Genomic DNA, 25,604 nt, shown 5'->3' with positions numbered 1-25,604 from the left:
GAGACAAAAAATGGAGAATTCTGAAAAGACAAACTTGAGACAAATTGTCCATACCGCAAGGACAAAAGTCCTCAAGGACAAAGTCAAAAGTTTACTTGTTGCGAATGAGTTTTATTAACCATGTGTGATTTCACTGGTCTCCTACTGTTGGCAGCACACGCCATCCACACTGCGCCGACAACTTGTCGTAAAATATATGAACAAAATATAGACACTTTGATCTTTACTGACTCGAGACGGGACATTGAAAAGTCTCCGAATTTTGAAACAAAACAAAAATGAGTCAAAAATGTCGCAGAAATGTATTGGATTTGTCGCAATTTTGTCGTAAAACATGAATGTTTATGTCTTGTCGTTGTTTTGTCTGCTTGGTTTGGACCCGGCATAACATTAGGTTGTTTGATTTTGAATATTAGCCATTATTATTTTGTTTATACTTTTTTTGTTTATGATTTGTTTAATGATATTTAATTTACTTTAGAAAATCAGGTTTTGTTTGTGTGTTTGGTGTTATGTTACCTTTATGTTGCATTTTAATAAACACATATTTTGAATAAAAATTAAAACGGAGTTATCGTTTTTGTAAATGTAATTTATTTATTGTAAGCATACTCAACATTGATATTAAGTAGTATTAAGTCTAATTAAACCTTCGGCTCCGACTTTGACTTCGGCTTCGACTGCGGCTTCGGCTTTTGCCGAAGGTTATGGCAAAAGTCGAATCATCGGCTTCGGCCAAAAACTGACATTCGGTTGGACACTACAGATCAGTACAAAGAGTACAAAGTAATCACAGTAACGAACATTTGAAATGATTATAATAGTGGAGTAACGATTAGTAACGAGTAGTCAAAAGTAACGAAAATCAACATTATACACTACTCTGTTATGCCCTTTTGGCATTGATTTCCTATAATAACAACCTTTTTCAAAAGTCCAGCAATAAAAATCACTCTAATTTGTAAGAAGTTTTTGGCAAGCATTTTATAACTAGAAGTCATTTATAACATATTTTTTTTTATTTTTAGTGTTCAGAATCCTGCGGAACAGGAATTACTTCCAGAACGGCACATTGTCCAGCAGACGAAAATGGTACCTGTGGAGAACCACCACCACCTCAACGACAGATCTGCCTAGGAGACTACACTCGTCACAACAACAAACTATGCAAAGGCAGAAGATTGAAGAGGTGTAAAGAGGACACATCGAAATACTGCGCTTTTGAACTCCTTCAAAGATACTGTGAGCTGAGAGGATTTAGAAGCTTATGTTGCAAATCTTGTTCTGACTATATTAAGAGAGATAGAATTACGAATGTTAATAATTTTCATGATGATATTCAAGTTTTGACCTATCAGAATATGATATAAACCTCGCAGATATTACTAGAATAATATTATGTATCTTTTATATGTGTAATAAAATATATTATATTATGTTTTTTTTATATATTTTGGTTCCTTACATTAATTAAAAAAAAACAGCAAGAAGCCAAATACTATATGAAATTTAAAGAAGGCGTCCATTCTTCTCAAAGAGACCTGGTTCAAATTAAAGATTAGACTGAGTATTTATTCTACATTTTCAAATACTATACACATCGGGACAGGTCAACTCTGTGTATAGGATTTTAACGTTTAAGACAGTGATGTAGGCAGCTTAATGGCAAATCAAATGTATTAAAAAGAGAAAAAAGTTGGGTGGGTACGGGTGGATACATTTCTTCTGAGCGGTATTGCCAGATTTTGCATCAAAATTTCAAACCGCATAAGTAGACGTTTCAAAAAAATGTCGCATCTAGGGTTGGATCTGGATTTTCGACAATTAGTTACTCATTTTACTACAACTGTAATAGATTACATTCAGCTTAGATATGTTATCTTCATTTTAGTAGTATACATGAAATTTTTTACATAGTTAATTTTATTCTAATTTCTTTAAGAATACGATAATATACTGGTCGGCAAGAGAAAATCTTGGGTCGTTTATTTTAGTCATCATTTACCTACATGTCTAGAAGTGAATCGCTATGGCAATCTTGTAAGTCGGGGAGAGAAAATTATTACCTATCCACTTAACCCGGAGCTCAACTTCATGCGCTTGGGAAAATTCTTGCTCTTTTCTCTTTGTTCATTTATACAATAACAGAGTCTATAGACTCTGTGCACGACAATCGGCACCCAAAGCCGTGTGTACATTATCGGTTATATCATTAAATAAACTAACCAAAAAATATGCTGTATTACGTAGTAAATAGTGCAAATTCTATTGTCGACCATTCTAATCAGTATTAAATAATAATGGAGTGAGACAGTGTGAAGTGAGATATTAAATGATTGATCTTTTTTTTTAAATTACGTGGTATAACTTAACACAATGATGAATTGTTTAATGTTTCATATGCACCTCCATAATTATTTAATACATAATCTTATACTGATTACAGCGTTCGACAACAGAATTTGCGCTTTTAATACGTTTTGTAATTAATAGATTATCTGTCTTATTATGCAACTAGGGATGTACGTGTCTACGTAATAGAGCATCAGCATCTCTCTCAGTATATCGTATTGTACTGAACACGTTGACACACGAGAATCAGCAACCAATGCCGTGTGTACGCTTCATTAAATAAACTAACCAAAAAATATGCCCTATTACGTAGTTACGTACATCCTCAGTTACATAATAGGACCGATAATCAATTAATTACATAATGTTGTAAATATCACAAATTCTATTGTCGACCGATCCGGATTAAGTGGATAGGTAATAAACTTCTCATTTTTCTCCCGTATTTTATAGTCTTTTCTCTTTCAGTATATCGTATTGTACTGAACACACGTTGACTGTATTCTTCATACACACGACAATCGGCATCCAAAGCTGTACGTTGTACGTTTTATTAAATAAATTAACCTTTTTGTTTATTTATTGGTTCGTTTATGCTTTATTTAATGATTGATATTATTTTGTTAAGTTATACCACCAAGTGCCATAAACTAGTACAAAATTAAAAAAGTTAATTTTAAGTAAAGTTCTTTGAAATATACCTATATTACTATTATGAATGAGAACTCTTATCGATTTTGAATTTGGAATTATATTAATTGCCATGTGTCATGTTTCTATTATTATTGTCAATTTTCTGCGGATAGCTGATAAATTAATCTATTGTCAATTCAATTTGATTATAATATGATGTTCAAATACCATTTTGTTATTCATAATAACGGCCTTTTTATTAGTTCTCTGCCATACTGATCCATCAATAAATATTTCTTACGTGTTTGAACAGAGCAGACGAGCAAAATTTATTAATTTTAGGGTCCTTTATATTTACTCATCCCTGATTCCATCCAAATATGGCCGCTGATTAGAAGCGGGAGGTAGACGTTCGCTTTCGGTCATAGGCGTACTTAAAACTAAAATTTCTTATCCTATTCTTAAGTGACTCACATACTGATTAATCACGATCCTGCTCAAACCACTCAACGTAAGAAGCTCAATTTTGGCATACAGGTTGATTCTAGGGTGTAGAGGTTCGATAAGAAGGGATTTTTCGAAATTCCAGTTGGAAGAGGGTGAAACCACCCCTCAAATATTACAATATTTTTATTTAAAAAACGGTCAAGTTACCGAAAAAACGCTTAAACACGTATATTTTATTTTGTTTTTTTACATATTTTAAGATTTTTTAAAAATGTATACAGGGTGTTTCGAAAAATCTGGTCATTGATTAATCACGATCCTGCTTAAAACGCTTGACGTAAAAAGCTGATTTTTGGAAAACAGATTGACTTTAGGGTGTAGAGGTTCGATAAGAAGGGATTTTTCAAAACTCGAATTCTAAGGGGGTGAAACTATCAATATACCTCAAATATTAAAATATTTTTTATTTAAAAACCGGTGAGTTTTTCGGAAAAACTCTTAAACACGTATATTTTATTTTGTTGTTTTACAAATTTTAAGATTTTTTTTAAATTTATACAGGGTGTTTCATAAAATATGACCATTGAGTAATCACGATTCTGCTTAAACTGTTTAACGTTTAAAGCTGATTTTTGGCAAACAGATTGACTGTGGGGTGTAGAGGTTCGATAAGGAGGGGTTTCTCGAATCTCAAATTCCAAGAGGGTGAAAACGCCCCTCAGATATTACAATATTTGTTATTTAAAAAACGGTTAGTCTTTCGGGAAAACGCTTGGACAAGCATATTTCATTTGGTTTTTTTACATATTTTGAAATTTTTAAAAAAATCATACAGGGTGTTCCAAAAAGCTTATTTTAAAACTTAAGCTTTTTTAAACTGCTTGACGTAAAAAGCTTATTTTAGGCAAACGGATTTTTCGAAAGTCAAATTCCAACGAGATGAAATTACCCCTCAAATATTACCAAGTTATATAATAATATCGCCATATTGTTTTTTCTCATTCTGACATAAATGTGAGAAAATTTTATCCAGTTTGTATGTTAATGGAAATTCTTGCTTTGCTTTATCATCACCATTACAAATGATTAATTCGACGCGAACGAAGTCGCTGGTACACGCTAGTAGTGTGCTAGTAGTATATATTTGTGCATTAGAGTAGGAATCATCTTCATTTAAATTCTTTGTTAGTCTGTTTTGTTATACTTCTTAAAAATTTTCAATTTAGTACGTGAAGTTTTAATTTAGGCGGTTTGGACTTTTGTGTATTTATATTTTTTATTATTTCTTCTTAATTTTATAATTGGTTTTATGCGACGAAGTGTATTTAAATCAATCACATTGGTTTCAGAGAACTTGAAATACCGGGTGTTTCTAAAAAGTGGCTCATATAACTTTTTTATTTTTTCATTTAAAAACCGAGATTTGGTAGGTTAATATCTCGGTTAATATATTACATAAATTTACTTTTGATTTTTGAAATAGAACCCTCGATATTTTCTACTTCATTTGATAGAAAATTACATTCTGACTAGAATGACGTCTCATATATCAACTTTTGACATTTTCATTAAAAAAATAGCATTTTATATCTCCATTTAGAGTGCCATGACTATAAAAGTAACGACAATTTGACTCAAGTGTGTGGTACCGAATTATTCATAAAAAATGCTTTCTCCAAATATACTAATAAGCCACCCTCGTTCCATGTGAAACAAATTAGGTCTTAGGACAAGACACTAAAACATTAAAGATCAAATTATTAAATCAATAAAAATTAGTGTTTTTAACACAGGCCCAGGAGATTGAAATTTAAAATACAATTTTTTTTTAAGCGAAGATATCAAAAGTTGGCATATGACATGTCATTCTACTCAGTTTCATTTTCTATCGAATTAAAGTAAAAAAAAAAGCCGAAAACAATTGAATACGTCAGTCAATCCTGATTTATGTCATATACTAACGTACCAAATCTTGTTTATTTTTCTGAAAAAAATATAAAAATCATAGAGGTGAGCCACTTTTGAGAAACCTAGATAAATATACACAAGTAACTAGAATTTAATAGTTCTTCAAGGAAATTAATACATAAACAACAAAAATATCAGTAATTTTTCTGTTTGATTATGTGACATAAATAAATACATATTAAATAGGATTTTATTCTTATAAACGCAAAATAATGCTAACAGTAAGACCAACGTAAATACGTGATAAAAATATAAAAACACGACATTTTCCTACGCTTTTAATAATATAGGTTTACCATTTTCTTTTTTCCTGAATTGTTGTCTGTCATTTTAATTCACAGACAAATTGTATTTTCTGTTATTGTTTGGATGTCGACAATATTCTTCTAATCTTCTTCCGTTCTGGCTCTTTAGGCAGATGAACAGACTTTATTTTAAAAGGGAAATCAAAAGCATTTGAAAAAGTGTTAAGTAGTTTACCGGGTGCGTCTCAAAAGTGGGTCACCTCTATAACTTTTTTATTTCTTCAGATAAAAAACGAGATTTCGTATGTTAGTATATGACATAAATTAAGATTGATTGGTGTATTCAATTGTTTTTGGTCACTTCCTGTTTCGCCGGAAATGAGACTACAACTTTTGATTTTTAAATGGCACCCTCGGTATTTTTTTACTTTATTCGATAGAAAATGACATTCTAAATAGAATGACATATCATATGTCAACTTTTGACATTCTCGATTAATAAAAAATTGTATTTTAAAATTCAATTTAGAGTGCCATGGCTATGTTAAAAACGCTAATTATTAATCAAGGAGCCTTAGAAAAATTGATTTGATCCTCTAATGTTTTTAATGTCTTCTCCTGGCCGGTTAGAAAATGCTCAAATCGTATTTTTAATCATATTTCAATTTTTTCAAATGGAACGAGGGTGACTCATTAGCATATTTGGAAAAAGCATTTTTTTATGAATAATTTGATACCACACACTTGGTATTTCGAGTCAAATTTTCGTTACGAACCGCAAATTATAATTTCAAATAAACCATATGCAAAAATGTCAAAAGTTGACATATGATATATCATTTTAGTCAGAGTGACATTTTCTATCGAATAAAGTAAAAAAATACCGGGGTATAATTTAAAAATCAAAAGTTGTAGTCATTTCCGGTGAACCCGGAAGTGACCGAAAACAATTGAATACGTCAATCAATCCTAATTTATGTCATCTACTAACATACCAAATCTCGGTTTTTTAACTAAAAAAATAGAAAAGGTATAGGGGTGAGCCATTTTTGAGACTCAACCGGTATACCCTTTTGCCGTTGTCAGTAGCACCATGATTTGTACTGCCTATACGTTACAAATAACATGAGAATTTTATTATTCTTTGTTAATAGAAAAGCAATCTTTAAGTATTTCTTTAGTTACTACACACTTTCGTTTTGATGCTTTAATTTTATTAATAAATTTAAATATTGAACGTTATATACCAATATTTCAAATCGAATTTATCCGTTGCATATAAAATTAGCATGAGCTAAAGTCTTTCCAACGAGTGAGGGAAGATTTCGACAAATGACATTCAGAAAATGACAGAAAATAACATTTACTTGTAAATTAAAATGACAGGCACATCTGTGACCGTAATGGACAGACATATTGATAAAGCGCATGTAATCATAACAAAATAAAGACGAAATAATTCATAATTCACTTCCCCAAGTGAACCAAAAACGAAAAAATTGACCAGATAGACATCTATCTCGTTCGAAAGTACTCATATGAGTACTTTTATTGAGCTCTACGCATTTTGCTATTTTAAAGAAACCTTTATAATAAGCGAAGTCTAATACTCTCTTTACAAGCGAACACTTAAGTTGAATACATTATAAAATTATTTTAGTATTGTTTATTAGTGCAAATTCCACAAATGTCAATCATTTTGTCTAGCAGTCGAAAATAGTTATTTCTTAAAAGAATTTAAGTATCCTAAATTAACTGTGAAGGCTGTATTTTGATGAAGATTTTTTTATTTTGAATATCTACTTGATGGAAATAAAAAGTATTTATCTCAGTTGAAAATTCTGGGTATTTCTCAATATGTTATTAATCGAATTAAATATTTCAGATTAAAAATATTTATGCAAAATAATTATTGGCTCATTTTGAGAGAAGCCTATATACTTAATTTTATTAACAGATCTTTTTAAATCCTGGTATACCTAAATCTTAAAGTAAATAAATTACGATATAAATAACAATTTCATATTTTTCATTTGTATGGAGAAAAACACCTTACGTGATATATTATTTTCTATTTTGATTTACACTGTATAATATGACAAATTTGAAATTAAATCATTGTATACCTACAGGGTGCTACAAATTCGAGGTACGAGCATTGGTATCTCGGTAACCCTAATAGATACGAACATGGTTAAATCGAGGCAAAGTTGCCTTATTGGAATGTTCATCAAGATGCCATCAAATAAGTTTAAAAATTTTTGAAAAAGTGTTAAGTATCTTACCGGGTGCGTCTCAAAAGTAGGTCACCTCTATAACTTTTTTATTTCTTCAGATAAAAAAACGAGATTTCGTATGTTAGTATATGACATAAATTAAGATTGATTGGTGTATTCAATTGTTTTTGGTCACTTCCTGTTTCGCCGGAAATGACTACAACTTTTGATTTTTAAATGGCACCCTCGGTATTCTTTTACTTTATTCGATAGAAAATGACATTCTAAATAGAATGACATATCATATGTCAACTTTTGACATTCTCGATTAATAAAAAATTGTATTTTAAAATTCAATCTAGAGTGCCATGGCTATGTTAAAAACGCTAATTATTAATCAAGGAGCCTTAGAAAAATAGATTTGATCCTCTAATGTTTTTAATGTCTTCTCCTGGCCGGTTAGAAAATGCTCAAATCGTATTTTTAATCATGTCTCAATTTTTTCAAATGGAACGAGGGTGACTCATTAGCATATTTGGAAAAAGCATTTTTTTATGAATAATTTGATACCACACACTTGGTATTTCGAGTCAAATTTTCGTTACGAACCACATAGTTATAATTTCAAATAAACCATATGCAAAAATATCAAAAGTTGACATATGATATATCATTTTAGTCAGAGTGACATTTTCTATCGAATAAAGTAAAAAAATACCGGGGGTATAATTTAAAAATCAAAAGTTTTAGTCATTTCCGGTGAACCCGGAAGTGACCGAAAACAATTGAATACGTCAATCAATCCTAATTTATGTCATCTACTAACATACCAAATCTCGGTTTTTAACTAAAAAATAAAAAGGTATAGGGGTGAGCCATTTTTGAGACTCAACCGGTATACCCTTTTGCCGTTGTCAGTAGCACCATGATTTGTACTGCCTATACGTTACAAATAACATGAGAATCTTATTATTCTTTGTTAATAGAAAAGCAATCTTTAAGTATTTCTTTAGTTACTACACACTTTCGTTTTGATGCTTTAATTTTATTAATAAATTTAAATATTGAACGTTATATACCAATATTTCTAATCGAATTTACCCGTTGCATATAAAATTAGCATGAGCTAAAGTCTTTCCAACGAGTGAGGGAAGATTTCGACAAATTACATTCAGAAAATGACAGAAAATAACATTTACTTGTAAATTAAAATGACAGGCACATCTGTGACCGTAATGGACAGACATATTGATAAAGCGCATGTAATCATAACAAAATAAAGACGAAACAATTCATAATTCACTTCCCCAAGTGAACCAAAAACGAAAAAATTGACCAGATAGACATCTATCTCGTTCGAAAGTACTCATATGAGTATTTTTTATTGAACTCTTACGCATTTGCTATTTTTAAAGAACCTTTATAATAAGGAAGTTTATCTAATACTCTCTTACAAGCGAACACTTAAGTTGAATAGCATTATAAAATTATTTCAGTATTGTTTATTAGTGCAAATTCCACAAATGTCAATCATTTTGTGTAGCAGTCGAAAATAGTTATTTCTTAAAAGAATTTAAGTATCCTAAATTAACTGTGAAGGCTGTATTTTGATGAAGATTTTTTTATTTTGAATATCTACTTGATGGAAATAAAAAGTATTTATTTCAGTTGAAAATTCTGGGTATTTCTCAATATGTTATTAATCGAATTAAATATTTCAGATTAAAAATATTTATGCAAAATAATTATTGGCTCATTTTGAGAGAAGCCTATTTACTTAATTTTATTAGCAGATCTTTTTAAATCCTTGTATACCTAAATCTTAAAGTAAATAAATTACGATATAAATAACAATTTTATATTTTTCATTTGTATGGAGAAAAGCACCTTACGTGATAAATTATTTTCTATTTTGATTTACACTGGAAAATATGACAAATTTGAAATTAAATCATTGTATACAGGGTGCTACAAATTCGAGGTACGAGCATTGGTATCTCGGTAACCGCAATAGATACGAACATGGTTAAATTGAGGCAAAGTTACCGTATTGGAAATGTTCATCAAGATGCCATCAAATAAGTTTTAAAAATTTTAAAGATTTGCTGAGTTTTTTGGAAAAAACTGATTTTGTTGAAAATCAATTTTATTATTTCCTGTCGTTAGTTTTTAGAAAATCAAAAAACTAATTGCACATTCTTTATTAGGGCTATCTGATAGAATTTTTAGATTTTCAAATTAGCTGATAATTTGTGAGATACAGAGACCAACTTAATTTTTTTCAATACGGACCTGCATTTTTTATTTCATGCTTTGAAATAAATCGGTCTGAATACAATGATATGCCACATTTTATACTTTTTTTTTTGTTTTGGAGACCTTAACAGCAGCAAAACTATTTAATTATTATTTAAAATAATGTCAAGTCCGACTCTGGTTTCTTAAATTATTTAATCTGATTATATTCATCGCAAGAATATTGATGAGCGCTAATTAACATTGAATAAGGAAAATCGAGCCAATTGGAAGATTCAAATAAATAATATCCATGTCAGAAGAAGTTATTATTTTTAACTCTTTTATTGTGAATTTGAAATTTCAGTGTGCGATTTAATAACATGCATATTATTAATCGTATTTATTATAAATAAATCAACTTCTACAAACTAGTTTCTAATGTTCTGCATTTTCGAAAGGGTTACCACCCTCCCTATTGCGCAAATTTATTTTTCGCTCAATTTTATTTATAGCTCTTTGAACTTTCTTCTTATACTTCCGAATGCATTTTGTATTCTTTGTTGTAAATGTTGAGATGAATTGATTTTACTTTTACAAATGACATCAAATAATGTAGCGATAGGTCCAGGAACCTCGCTGGACATTGTACTACTCTACTATTATATTATATTTATATTAATTATTTTATTGCATTTGATTTTCCGTATTCAATGTTTTACCCCACGTCATTGTTAGGTTTGAAAGCTTATCTCAATATTGTAACGATGAATAGATTGAATATAAAAAAAACAGAGCCGGACTTGAAATTAGTTTAAATAATTGTGTTCAAATGCCTGAACAAAAAAAAATTAAGTGTGGCATATCATTGTACTCACCGTAGTTCAAGTTCGAGTGAGACCGAGTTCTCTCAAAATCTGAAAAAAAATGCAGGTCCGTATTTAAAAAAAGTTAGTTTGCCTCTGTATCTCAAAAATTATAAGCTAATTTGAAAATCTAAAAATACTATCAGATAGCCCTAATAAAATGGCTATGAGAATGTGCAACTAGTTTTTTGATTTTCTAAAAAGTAACGAGAGGAAAAAATAAAATTGATTTCCAAAAAAAATCCGTTTTTACCAAAAAACTCAGCAATCCTTGACATTTTTAAAACTTTTTTAATGACATCCTGGTGAACATCCCAAAGCGCAACTTTGCCCCAATTTAGCCATGTTCGTATCTATTACGGTTATCGAGATACATTTAGCTCGTACCTCGAATGTGTAGCACCCTGTATTGTGCTTATTGTTGAAAAGTTATTCACAAAGACGTTCAATTATCCAGTTATAAAGTTATTGGTTAATTGTGTCAAATCTTTGAAGATTTCCCCGTTGCTCTTGAATAGTTGTATTTAGATATTTTAAATAGATTTTTTCTTTGTTCTTTGTGTTATTTTACTTCCGACGACGGCAAGAGATTAGGCAAATTTGTTTATTAGTAAATCACTACTGACAAGCTGGTCTTCGTTGGCTTAACGTAGCAGTGATTACAAAAATAACTATTTTATTTTATAGATTTTCTTACAGTACAAGTGGCGAAATACCCATTAGATTTTTTGAAGGAATGAATCCGCCACAGACGCATAGACATTTTTGAAGTAAAACTTATTTAGGCGCGATGGGATTAATATATTCGAGGCCGAGACACGACGCGGCCTTGACATACGAGCTAGCGTGAAAAAAAGTGGTCAATGAGGAAGTTGAGATGGCTCTTTGGAGCGTCGTAACTCGAGCCATATGTGAGCTACAGAGCTCAAACTCAGAATGTAAATGGGGCTCAAAGAGCTCTATCTTTTGATGATATTCTGACGACGTTTCGTGCACTATGAAACCCCATCATCAATGAATCAAATCAAAAAATTGTCCGATTTAAATAAAATTTGGTATGTCGATAGATTGGACCAAGGCCAACTTAACCGTGTACGACACGTGTCACTGTAATAGTTAGTTTTGATATAAGAAACTTCAAAAGTTAATGTGGTCCGATCGCGACCAAATTTGGTGGGTAGGCTATATGAGCGACGGTCCCACCCTGCAAAGGTGGATACGACGTTTTGTTCACATCCTCATAAGGGTGGGGCTATGGATTTGATATTGAAGAAAAATGTGGGTCAATTTCTGCATAATTGGGGAAGGGCTGCAGGATGACGACCTCGACGGTTCGAACTAATGCCTCTAAATGGACGCAATCATCAGGATTTTTCTTACTTATGGGTTGATTGCAACCAAACTCGGCACGTGGATAAAGGTACCCGAATAGAGTCTTCAGACATACAGATGCACAGGGGGACAGACGGGCAGATGGACACACAGACAGACGGAAGTAAGAAGAAGTAAATATGCACACACAATTTTTTATTTATTTTATGATTAGTAAAAAGTGTTAAATTTATATGATAATATTTTCATTACTATTAATTCAAAATTCAATTGAATATTTTTTACTAAATATAATGGCCAAAAGTATTGTAGCTATGTATCGTTTAAAAATATACGGAAAGGAATTTAAAGAATCTTTTTTTATACATAGCTTTGATAATCAGTAATAAACATTTTTTTATTAAAATGGATATGGTAAACAATGTTTGTCGTTCAAACCCAATATTATTACAAATTCTTGCACATTTCGACGTGTGGTTTCTTGGGTTTCAGAAGAAATTTGACTATTGTTTTGGCCTTAAAATGCCTAGAAACATTATTTCACAGTTTAATAGAGTCAGAATATTAACACTGTCTCAACAGGGCTACCGGCAACTTGCAATAGTTGAAATTGTAGGAGTTAACCAAAGCGATGTTTCGCAAATATTAAAAAAAATCAACAAGGGAGACAAACGAGGTTACAGACCGGCCTGGAAGAGGTAGAAAGAGAGTTGCTACTGCTGTGCAAGACCGTCAAATATCCATAATTGCACGACGCAATCCCCTGCTTTCTAGTACTGCTATTAAAAATAAATTAGTTCGCCTTGAAGGAAGACCATAGCAAGAAGACTCCATGACAGAGACTACATTTAAGGAGGCATCTACATGTTCCGAATCTTAATTTACAGCACAAAATTACGCGATTACAATGGGCTGAGGAGATGAGAGCAAATGGACCTAATTGGAATTTCGTCATGTTTAGTGATGAAACAAGAATAGGCCTAGTGTCAGACTCGCGACGAACTTTGGTCTGGAGAGCATCTGGAAGACGAGCAAGCTTGAATGCAGCTCAACCCCGTGTCCCGTTTCAAGGGGGAAGCATTATGGTATGGGCAGGTATAATGCACGGAGCTCGAACTCCTCTTGTTTTTATTGATGGCACAATGACACGTGCCTCATATCTTAGAGACGTTTTAGAGCCATTTACGTCCATTTCGAGGGGCAGTGGGAGATGAATTTGTTTACATGGACGATAATGCTCCTCCCATCACACTTTAGCGGTTCGCGAATTTTGCGAGTAAGAGGGTATAAGGAAAACTGTGGTGGCCATCGATGTCTCCAGATATGAATGTGATCGAGCATGCTTGGGACATGCTAAAACGCCATACTGCCAAAAGGACTGATCCCCCCCGTACCTTAAATGAATTGAAAATTGCTGCGCGCGAAACATGGCAAGCCATGCCTCAATATCTTCTGGACGACTTGATTGAGAGCATGCCACGTCGTCTCACAGCTTGCATTGAGGTTCGAGGAGGCAATACAGCCTATTAGTTGTGAGAAATAATTAAAATTGTTTTCAATATTTTCTGTTTAAAATGAAATTTGTTTTTGTTGATTTTCAATCATTATGAAATAAAATTATAACAGCCTAGTTGTACTTAGATTTTTAATTTTATATTAGTTAGTCGTGTAGTAAGCCAATATGTCCAAAAATATAAAAAAAATCATCTTAGGTCCAAAATAATATTTTGGCCATGTGTGTATATTCACAAAATTTATTATTTTTAAATTACTTGCTACTTTTACTAAAAAATATTTTCGTTATAACTTCGTTGATATAAGGCGTATTATCTATGTTTTCAAAAAATGCATATCACACATGAATTTTACATCCTTTCCTTAAAACGAATTTGTAATAATAATTAACAAAGACAATATATAATAAATAATGGGCTTTATGTATGTTAAATTCAAAACTCCTGGGATCATCCTGTTAGAAAACAATTTCACAAGCAAATATTTGAAATATTTAGTTTCAAATTTCTCAAAATGATTTATAGTACCACAACAAATAGTTGGCTATTGTCATATTTAATCTTATCGTGTTTATCGTCTAACTTCCAAGTGTGCGATAGGATTATTTCGATATCGCATTGTTGGGATTAGAAATAATTTATTAATAATCATATAAGATATAAACAATACTCGGATTATCTTATTGAATTAACTGGCTGCGAGATTTTTATTTTATTTATTTATGATACGGGATACTGACGTCTACTTCTGGCAATAAACTTTTTTATCTATTTGCTTCCAAATCATCTGATAAAGCGGAAACATGTAGTAGCCACAATAGATTTGATATTGGATTACATTAATCAATTTCGTTTTTGAGGGGAATGAAAGTAAAATTGTTGGTGCTTGTCAGATATAACACCCTCCGAATTTTATACTTTTTTTTATATCACTCGAAAGCATACATCGAAATAAGTATTCCAAGTCAAAAAAAAGTGTGGATGATCCATAATTTAATGAAAAAATAAACATCTAATTATTGCTACAACAGGCTACTTTCTATGCGAAAACTCCTCCAAATTTTGTCGGCGTTGACAGATTCATTCATTTCTTCTTGAAAGGTTCATTAAAAAAACACGTGCTGGTCGGAAGAAAACTCGCGTTAAGAACAGATTATAAATTATTTTAAAATCAAGAAAAGGCGATCGTTTGAGGAATTGCTCCTACACATAGCTGATATTTTGCCTACGAGATTTGACTATTTATAACTACAAAGTTGCACGAAAGAGTTTTGATTGCGTTGGTTTCAACTTCTTTGGGGGTTAATCTGTTGTTTTTTTTTATTTTAATACGAATCTGAGTGTTTTCAATGTCTTGATTAACAAAGTTATAATCTGTTCTTATCGTAACAGCGCTACTGTATAAGGATTTGTTCGTCCGGCGACCGGCACGTAAAATCAAGTGAAAGCAATCAGATTCGTACTAAAATAAAAAACAAAACAAAAGATTAACACCCTCACGAAAAGGTTGAAACCAACGCAATCAAAACTCTTTCGGTTTCAACTCTTTTTTTGTATCATGTAACGTACCGTATGATCGAAAAAAAACGGCGTCAGCCCATGGCTATGAAATGAACATCGCTGTCATTTTATATGTAAAATTATATGGGGAATGTCATCGATCGTCACTTCCAAGCCAAATGGACGCCGTTTTTTTTCGATCATACGGTATTATGTATCATACAAACAAGAAATAACTTTGGCAACAACGTTTACACCAGGGCCAGTCAACTGAGATATACGACCTTGAACGATTTATTTTTGGGGTAGTAATTTCCTGGGGCGCTAGATGGCATATTTTTATTTTAATTTTTCTAGTTGCCTAACAATTGCGTACAAAATTGTTTTTATAGTTGCCTAAATAGGCCTATTAATTATGTTCTGTCATTGTTCTGTATGTCAAATCAGTTTTCCGTTTCCGGCTTCCTCCTTCCTCTCAGTGCTGCCAGACCCACCGTTTTTACGGTAGATCTACCGTTTTCACCCTAGTAGTTACCGTTCTACCGCACAGACTACTAATTCTACCGCAATTTTAAAAGGAGAGAAAGTTACCAGAATTTATTATCGAATTTTTAAAAAATAAATTAAAAAGCATATTATAATATTATTATAAATCTACTATCGATAAAACTATGAATAACGATTCGGTGCCTCATCTCTATGCAGACGTCACAAGTCACAATTGAAGTAGATATTTCGGGAATTCCCAGAAACGACCAGCCAGCTGAGTTCATGTTGTTTCGTAATAGTATACATAATCAAGGGTAATAGTAATATATTTTATCCCTTGATTTTGATTCGTATATGATTCGTATCGTGTAACGTAGCTTGTGTGCGGTTTTTTAATATTTCGACCATGAGGTAAGTAATTTAATATGCAATATCGACATTCTAAGCATCTATAATGTATTATATTATTAGTTCTGATGAATCTTATTTAACTGATGACCCATCGGTTCCTACCTCCAGTAAGGCCAAAAAGAAAAAAATATGCACAAAAATTTAAGAGCGAATGGGAATCAGAATTTAAAAACTGGCTAGCACCTGGGAAAACGGATACTGAGGGCTATTGCATAGTTTGCCAAAAGAATATTAGCGTCAGTTCGGGAAAATTACAACTTGTAAGACATCAAGACAGCGAGGCACATCGGAAAAAATGCAAGTCCGTAAAAAACAGCCAACTTTAACATCGCTTATAAAAACTGGAAAAGAACGGACGAGTTTAGATGTGGCCACAAAAGAGCAGATTTGTATATTTCTGCTTTTGTGGCAGAACATAATTTGCCATTTACTGTCACGGAACACATTCCTCAACTTCTGGCAAAAGTTTGTTGCGACTCAGATGTGGCCAAAAATATTAAATGCAGTCGGACCAAGACCACATCTATAGTAAAAAATATTATTGGGAAGCTAAGTTCGAAAAATATTTATGACATATTGAAATCTGTCAAATTCTCACTAATAATAGATGAATCCACTGATTTAAGCACTACTAAACATTTAGTTTTATATTTAAAAAGTGTTATTTTATATTTTAGTCTCGAATATATCAAGTTATTATTTATTTATTTTAGAATACGAGATTGATTCCTAACTCTAATAGCAATGAAGAGTTCCAAAGCTGTTGATATTTACAGGGAGATTGTAAGTTTTCTAAATAAAAATAATGTACCTTTTTTAAACAACTTAATTGGGTTTGCCTCAGACGGTGCCAATGTGATGGCTGGGGCACACGAATCAGTAATGGCAAAGTTAAAAACTGACATTCCTCATATTTTTTAATGAAATGTGTTTGTCACAGTTTTGCGTTATGTTCATCAAGTGCTTGTATGAAACTTCCAAGGGCAGTTGAAGACTGCATTAGAAATATTTATAATTACATAGCAAATAGTCCCAAAAGAATTGAAACCTTAAAGGAATTTCAAAATTTTACGCATACAAAAATCCACAAAATTCTCCACCCTTCTCAAACCCGTTGGCTTTCTTTAGAGGCGGTTGTGTGTAGGATTATTGAACAATTTAATGCCCTGAAACTCTATTTCATTGATGCTGTCACAAATGACAAATTGTTGGCAGCAGAAAATATTTTGAAAGTCCTTCAAGACCCTTTAACCTTGGCTTTTCTGTTATTTTTACAACATATCTTGCCGCTTTTTAATAGTTTAAATAAGGAGATGCAGTCGATCGAACCAAAATTATACAATCTACATATTCGCATGTGTGAAACTTACAGAACCCTTCTGGATTATTTTATTAAAAAAAATGTACTGGAAAGTAATACCCAATTACAAAAAATAAATGTCAAAAATCCAGAGAATTATAAGAATATCGAAAACATATATTTAGGAGCCAATCTTATTCAATATATCCTAAATAATAATTTATCGGCTGAAGAAATACATATTCTTCGCGTGCGTTGTCTAGATTTTTATATAGAGGCCGCAGAGCAATTATCTAAAAGATATGATTTTGACAATGATGTATTAAAATCTATGTGTTTAATAAATCCGGAATATATAATAAAATGTAATGATGAGTCCCTAGTCCCTCTAGCCGTACATTTTCCTAATTTAGTTTTGCCAAATGACCTTCAAAAATTGGACAATGAGTGGAGACTTCTTAAAAATTCAGATCTAATTCGAAACTTTAAAAACGATGAGTCCGTAATATCCTTTTGGTTAAAAGTCCAGGAACAAAAATATGCCGATAAAACACAAATGTTTCCTTTTCTTTCATCCTTTGCATTTAATTTGCTAAGTTTGCCGCATTCTTCTGCAAATGCAGAAAGAAAGTTTTCCCAAATTAATCTGCTTAAGACGAAGCAGAGGAATTCGTTGTCAACAAGCACTATAGTTGGACTAATGCATAGCAAAGAATATATCGAAACAAAATGTTATGACATAAATATATCCAATGAGTTGTTGTCATACCATAACAGTAATCACTTGTATAAAAAATCTGATGAATATTCCGATTCGGAATAATGTATTAAACTATTTTTCTTTATTAATATTACGTACCTAAGTTTTATTTTGTTTTAGATTATTTAAGTGTTGAGTTTTTATGTTAAGATATATTATAAATTTTAAAAATTATTTTTCCTTTAGTCTAATAAAAATTTAATTAAACATATTACCAGTTTTTAATTTCTCTTGCAAAAATATTAAATAGAAAAATTTACGAAAATATACTAAAAATCTTGCTAGATTAGTCGATTTTAAAAGCGTATAATTGGTTATGATTGACGTTGACAGATAAACCACAGAGATAAACAATGATTTAAACGTCCTTTGTTTATTGATCGTTTGACAACTGACGTTTAAAGCATTGTTTGTTTGTGAACCTGAACCATAACCATTAGGTTATTCCTGTTATTCGCTTAAAATCGGCTATAGTGTGAATAGGTCGCGGAATAGGTTTCGGCAGGCACGAAATTATGACGTCATGTTATCATAATATGATGGCTACCGTTTTCAATCCGAATCTACCGTTTTCTATACGTTGAATCTACCGCCTTGGCCATTTTAGATCTGGCAGCACTGCTTCCTCTTCAGTTGTGTTTTGCAATTGAACGGGGATGTGCGTTTCGCTGCTTTCTGGTTGTTTGGTTGTGTTTTTTTGCAATCTTCATTTTACAATCGTGATTTTGTATTTTTGAATTTTTTTGAACTTTGTTTTGTGTTTGATTTTTAAGATCTTTATTAAAGGTAAGGTTTAAGTTAAAGGTCTTTGATTTATCTAACAATTTTATTTAATAATCCGAGAAAGTGAGGTGAGGTAACCTAACCAAGTCCAAATATTCGTGAATTTTATTTTTTAACAATGTAATATTTACAACGCCATATATTTTTACAAAAAAAAATTGATCAACTCCATATTTTTGTACATAAACTGTGATATTTGTGATATTACACAATTGTTCAAGTCCATATGTAAAAAATACACGTAAATAAAACATTGTTTCTAATGGACGTCACTTTCTCTTGCATTCCAACGATATTTGTTATGTGTTCTTAAATCTGGTACTATAATAAATATTATACTTTTTAATCTGTTGTTTTATTTGTTTGTAAAATGTTTCATGGTATAATTTTCTGTAAATTAAAATAAATTATTTATTGTAGGTTTTTATGCACATAGAATGATATAAGCAAACCATTTAACACTTTACAATAGTTTAACCTGGTTTAACCTTATATATAAATCCTTGTTTTTTACCATTTGACTTGTTTGCTAACTTGGGACCAATCAGATGACTACACATTATTTTGTAGAAATCTGATTGGCTCTAATTGGCGAACAAGTTAATACGTCTTGCTTAAAAATAAATTGCATCTATTTAAATTTGCCGCCACCTTTGTTACTTTCCTGGGTGGCTAGATGGCGCCACTTCAATATACAGATTACAGATTTCTTTACAAATTTGAAACCGTTTTGAAACTAAAAAATGCATGGGAGTTAGCGTTCTTCTTTAGTGTGTTCTGTGGCTTACACAGCTTACATCCTTAACAACAAATGGTGACAGACGGCTCCGGCGGCAAGTTCGAATCGAAAGAGTAAATCGATCAGGCAAATATTACAAAAGATATCAGCAACTCTGTTTTTGATTTATGACTTATTAATGATTCTCAATGATTAAGTCTGACGTTTATATTAATAAAAAATGCATATAATCGTCATATTTTACAATAATTACACGCTTATACAACTTCACCATAACCTAAAAATGCACTTTTAATTTATTTATTTTTCAATAAATTGTGGTTCATCCGCAATTTTTTTTTGCTTAAAATTCTTATTTAAGTGTATGCTTTCGACTGATATATAAATAAATGCCAAATTCGGAGGGTGTTATATCTGACAAGCACCAAAATTGTTTGTTAAAACAATGTGTGAGATAAACTGAAAATTGTTAAAAGAATTATTTAACAATCTTTATATTATAGTCCATCCTGACCGTAATAGTTACATCTGTCGTTTTCATTCACAGGCAAATTATATTTTCTGTAATTTTGTGTAATGTTAGGTATCATCTTGAATAGTATTCATTCCAGCTATCCAAAGTCTCTCTCTCTTCAGTTCTTCACCCTACGTGAGAGTATGGTGACATCATGTGTTGATTCCCCTCACTTCCTCGGACCAAGTAGTTCGACACTGCGCCATATGTGAGGCTTCGGGGAGGTTGTGGCCTACTAGGGTTTTGACTTGGTCTACCCACCACTTAGGTGACCTTCCACGTGATCGCCTTCTCTCTACCTTCCCCTCCACCATCAGTCTCTCAATTGAGGTGCCATTCCTGGCAATATGGCCAAAATATCGGAGGATTGACTGATTTAATTTGGCAACCAGACATGTCTCAATTTTTAGTTCTTTAATAATGGAAATGTTTGTTCCATGAGCCGTCCATGGTATTCCCAGCACCCGTCGATATACCCACATCTCCAAGACGTTTATTCTCTGCTTATCACTTTCCTTTACATACAGACATACTGCCATTTCTCGCTGACGAGTATTCGACACGCATCAAAAGATGGTTACACAAGGCGTTTTCTTTCGTGAGCTTTTCTGTGACTGAAAAGCCCGATATGTGATGTTATTTGCCTACCGCACTCCGGACATTCAAAAATCTCATTGCTTTGTTGCCTCTTTACTTTTTGGTTGTAGCTGTTAACTGAGTTTACAATTCTTCTTCATTGAGTTCTATTGTGAACTGCTTCTTCCCAATGATTTTGCATGTTAATCCTTTAAGTTTTCCCTTTAAGTTTTCGTGGAAAATGTCTTTGTACCTTTTGAGTTGTCCACCTGGCCTCCTCTTACCGTCTACAAGCTCACCGTAAAGCAGAGATTTTGGTATGCGGTTTTCGTGCATTCTGCATATGTGACCAGCCGATGATGATTTTGTTAGATCGATGAATGCGACATAAAGTTTAGACTGCTGCTCTTTTACTTTTTCCTGTAGTTGGCGGATGGAAAATATGGAATCGACGGTACCACGGTTGGTGCGAAAACCCGTTTGCGATTCTGGAATGATTTTTTTCTATATGTGGGTGAAGGCAATTTGACATAATTTTTGCAAGAATTTTTCCTCTGATAGCCAATAGTGACATTGCCCGGTAATTTCCGCAGTCTAATTCACTTCCTTTGTTTTTAAAAGTGACATCGAAGAGAGCTTATTTTTCAAATCCAAAATCAATCTTTCAAAAGTCCAAAATAACCGAGTTATTAAAATTTAAAAATACAAATGATAATTTTTTTTTTCAAACGTCACAAAAGTATTAATTTTTGCGACGTGATTGACAATTTTAAAAAGTCATTTTAGTAGTCATAAAAGTAAAGCACTTTTACGCCTAAGCATAAAAGTACGAAAATATATTATTAAACTGACAAGTATCAAATTCAACGAGCCCCGTAAGTTTCCCTATATATAATTACATACAAGGTATGACATTTAAAACTTTTTCTATAATTTGGTAAGTTTGAAATTGTTTAAAAACTTGTGGTATTTGAAAAAAATAAAACATGTTTTATTCGGAGTAAACATGACTTTTTGTGCCTCGGCTGTGTCGGTATACGTGGCAATGTCAAACTTACAGCCTCCCCGCGAGAAGTGTCATTTTTACTCCTAATAAAACAATATACTATTTAAAAAAAATGAGAGCCACCGAATTTTTTCTGTATTTGCATCCCTTTTAGTGCCGTAACGTTTAAGTTTTTGGTTAAAAGCCATAACCATGGCAATATCAGAGATTTGGAAAATTTGCGGCAAACAGGCAGTTCTAAAAAGTTTTCTAAAATATACAGGAAAATTTAAAAGAAAATTCATTTCATACCTCATTTCAAGCCAAGATTTCCAACATTTTTTTTTGGCAAAAAACAAACTCATACGTGTTTCTGGGGTCGAATTTACCACCTATAACTCGACTCACCCTGTATAGAGAAATTTTAGAAAGTATAGTTAGAATAAACGCAAGAATCCTAACTCTAGTGCTTCTTTTATTATAAAAATATTAGTTTCTTATCAACTTTTGCACATTATAACAACATTTACTGAAAAATTATATTCAATTAAAAAAATGATATTATCAGTGCAGTGTACTGATAGCAATATGGCAATTATTATGGCAGCCTGTTTAATATCAAGAAAAATAAAGTGCTAATAAAGGCCAGAGAGAGCAATAGATTTTCCTGAACGTATAAAAGGAACAACGAGAAAAAATGATTTCAATAACTAAATATAATTAATTTACTTTTAAAGAAAAACACATTTGTAAACATTAGAAATAATTATATACATAATTGTTGATAATGGAAATTTATAATAAAACTCTCCCGTGTTTGTAAAATTAAAATTAATGTTCAAACGTTTTTTATTAAAGAATAATAGCAGGTGCTTTTTTTCTGAAAAAAATGGCAGATGCTAGTAAATTTTAAAAATAGAATATTAAACACAGGTTTATAAACTCTTAGCAACTCCGAAAATATTTTTATTATCCATTTAGCGCCACGTTTTTCTAAGACTCAAAAACAAAAATAAATAAACTCATCTAGGAAATCCCCGAAATGTCCTCCTTCAAGACACGTTCATCAATCGATAATAACTTAGTTTATAAATATATAATATATTGTAATGTGTGTGTATATGTAATATGTTCTACAAAAAGCTTGTTTAGTTTATAATATAAACTAAACAAGCTTTTTTAAACGAAACGAAACGGAGTGGTTCTACGCTAGTGACGTCACTTGAGTCAACTGCTAAGAATATTGCTTCGGAAACAGTCTTGATGGTATATTTTAGCGACATGGCAAGGCAGAAAAAGCCATCTACTCTTTGGGCTACGTACAGCATGATACGGACAATGCTAGAATTAAGGGAAAAGACTGGCATATATCAAAATATCACAAACTCGTCCTTTTTTAAAACGCCAGAATGTAGGTTTTAAGCCAAAGAAGTCTAGCATTTTTACCTTCAACAAATAAATGTATTAAAATTTTCAATTATTACTGTTAATCTTCTTGTTTATTTTCGTTGATGTTAGATAAATATTTAATAAAGATATTACAAGAATATTTTGCTTAATTAAATGAGGCGAGAAATAAGAAAAACCGAGTGAGGGAAATGGAAAAGGGAAGAAATGTAGATAATTTGACACTTTCAAATTTTTTAAAAGTCAGTAATGTCAGTATTGTATATGTGGTTGTAAATAAATAATGTTTTTTAATTATTGTTACTGAACTGGAATTAATAATTTCGAGCCCCGGTTCTTTGATGTTTCAAATTTACCGGAAATTCTCGGTACTTCCAACACCGAGATTTTCCGATTTCCTAAGACGTACCGAAGCACCCTGTATATAAGTGATGGTTTAAAGCACGGGGGTGTCACTTGTATGGGAAAACAGGCAACAGTCAAATTTAAACGTGCCAGGACCAACGACAAAGAAAGCAACATCTGCCAGGCATTGGCTTTCTTTGTCACTCACATTGCTTAAATCATGATACCGCGGCCATTTTGCCAACAAAGAAGCTGGCCGGCTGTCCTGGCAAGTGATTTAAAACAATTTTGCTTTTTTACAATATTAAATTACCATTTGGATGTATTTAATGCGATTATTCAGTTAACTGGTAAGTCAGAAATTACACACAAATACTTTATTCGTAAATACAACTAAGATGTAAACGTATTTTTGTATTTTTAGATTTCAACTTTTGCAAAGACCCGCCGATAGAACTTGCTTGGCAGCGTTCCTGTTTAACTAAACGTATTATTTCCTGATAATAATATCAAAACACGTAAGTACCTCTATAACTTATGATGAAAAATGATTTTGATTATGTTTTATATTATTTAAATACTTTCTAACCTCAAATAATAGTAAGATCCTTGTTTATATCGCACAGCCCGTTCAAAACTGTATTTTCTTCAAAAAATGTTTACAAAACAAACAATTATTACAAAAACAATGTCCTTTTAATCTGATTTATACCTCAGAAGGATGCCAGTAAAATTTTATTAAATCAACATTATATTATTTGGCCATTAATATGCAAAAAGGAGCATACCTATTGTTTTAACTTAAATTTTCTTTTACTTCTCTTGATTTATATTTATATTGACAATGTTCTCTATATTCTTTATTTTGAGTTAGTAAACTTTTGAATGGGATGTGCGATACCTATATAAAATACATAATATATCCATGGGTATGATCTGATAAAAATATTTTTTGATGTATTTTTTGGTTGTTTATGCACGTTGGCTTGGTTTATGTTGTATTCAGCTTATATTTATATGGTATAACAGTTTTTTTTGCCTTTGAAATGGCATGCATTGAGGCTAGATAGTGTTTCATTAGATCATTAAAGGAATTTAAATTAGCACATATTTTTGTGATATTAGTGTGCTATTATGATACAACTACTAGGTAGTTGTATCATAGTGCCCTATGCATGTTATTTACCTGTTATTATATACTTATGTATTATCAGTAAATAGATGATAACATACTACTAAAATGTCTTTTTAATAGTATGTTTATCTTTCCAATTCACTAGTTATTTGCAAAATGTATTTTTAAGTAATTTAAGTCATTAATTGATCATCTTTCTTTTTCAGGTTCCGGGATATTCTTTTTCATTGTTAAAAAAATATATATACATATTTCAATATTATTGTAATATAAATCGCAGCTCTAAAAAATAAATGATATTGTTTACTAATGTGTAATTTATTTACTATGAATTTTCTCTGAAAATAATAAGTCTTTAATAATATCATTGATCTGCTGTGTAAAGTTAATAGACATATTTTTTAATACTTTAAATTATATTAAAGTAATAAAAAATATGTTTATTAACTTTAAACAGTAAGTCAGTGATACTTATAAAAATATTTCTTTTTAAATTTCCCCTCTTTTAAGCACCGCCCCTCCAATTTCCCTCAATTTAGCTAGTACTGCCAGGCTACACCAGGTGGCGTCTGTTTTGATTTTTTAATATGAAGTTAGCATTTCTTTAATGTACCTATTCTCTAGTTTAAAGTAAGCTCTCCCAAGCTCTAAGTGGCGGGTTTAAGTACGATCTGAAACACACCTCGCCGCATATATTAACTGAAAACCGGCGAATCCAAGCGCCATAAAATTATTTTATTTGGATAAACCGAACTAGTAAATCTAAAAATAAGATCTTTTGAGCGATATACATGTACATCATCATGTTTACCGTTTGACTTACGCTGTCTATCTTAGCTTTTTCTTTACTTT

The 25,604-nt window shown here is 31.6% G+C and overlaps 1 protein-coding gene and 1 pseudogene across 2 annotated transcripts in view; both read left to right on the top strand.

Moving 5' to 3' along the window:
- Positions 1–1,404, top strand: part of LOC115881319 (A disintegrin and metalloproteinase with thrombospondin motifs 18-like) — a 76,691-nt gene extending 75,287 nt beyond the window's left edge. For both annotated transcript variants that reach the window (XM_030898755.1, XM_030898754.1), the window contains one exon: positions 1,029–1,404. In XM_030898755.1, the coding sequence (XP_030754615.1) occupies positions 1,029–1,370 (342 nt within the window). In that variant the 3' untranslated portion in view covers positions 1,371–1,404. The remainder of the gene's footprint in view (positions 1–1,028) is intronic.
- Positions 1,405–16,958: 15,554 nt separating this feature from the next.
- Positions 16,959–18,362, top strand: LOC115881325 (annotated as a pseudogene).
- Positions 18,363–25,604: the final 7,242 nt, after the last annotated feature.

The sequence above is a fragment of the Sitophilus oryzae genome, unplaced genomic scaffold, assembly GCF_002938485.1.
Source record: "Sitophilus oryzae breed Bouriz unplaced genomic scaffold, Soryzae_2.0 scaffold_1716_pilon_pilon, whole genome shotgun sequence".
Lineage (NCBI taxonomy): Eukaryota > Metazoa > Arthropoda > Insecta > Coleoptera > Curculionidae > Sitophilus > Sitophilus oryzae.
This window is presented reverse-complemented; position numbering and strand designations above follow the sequence as displayed.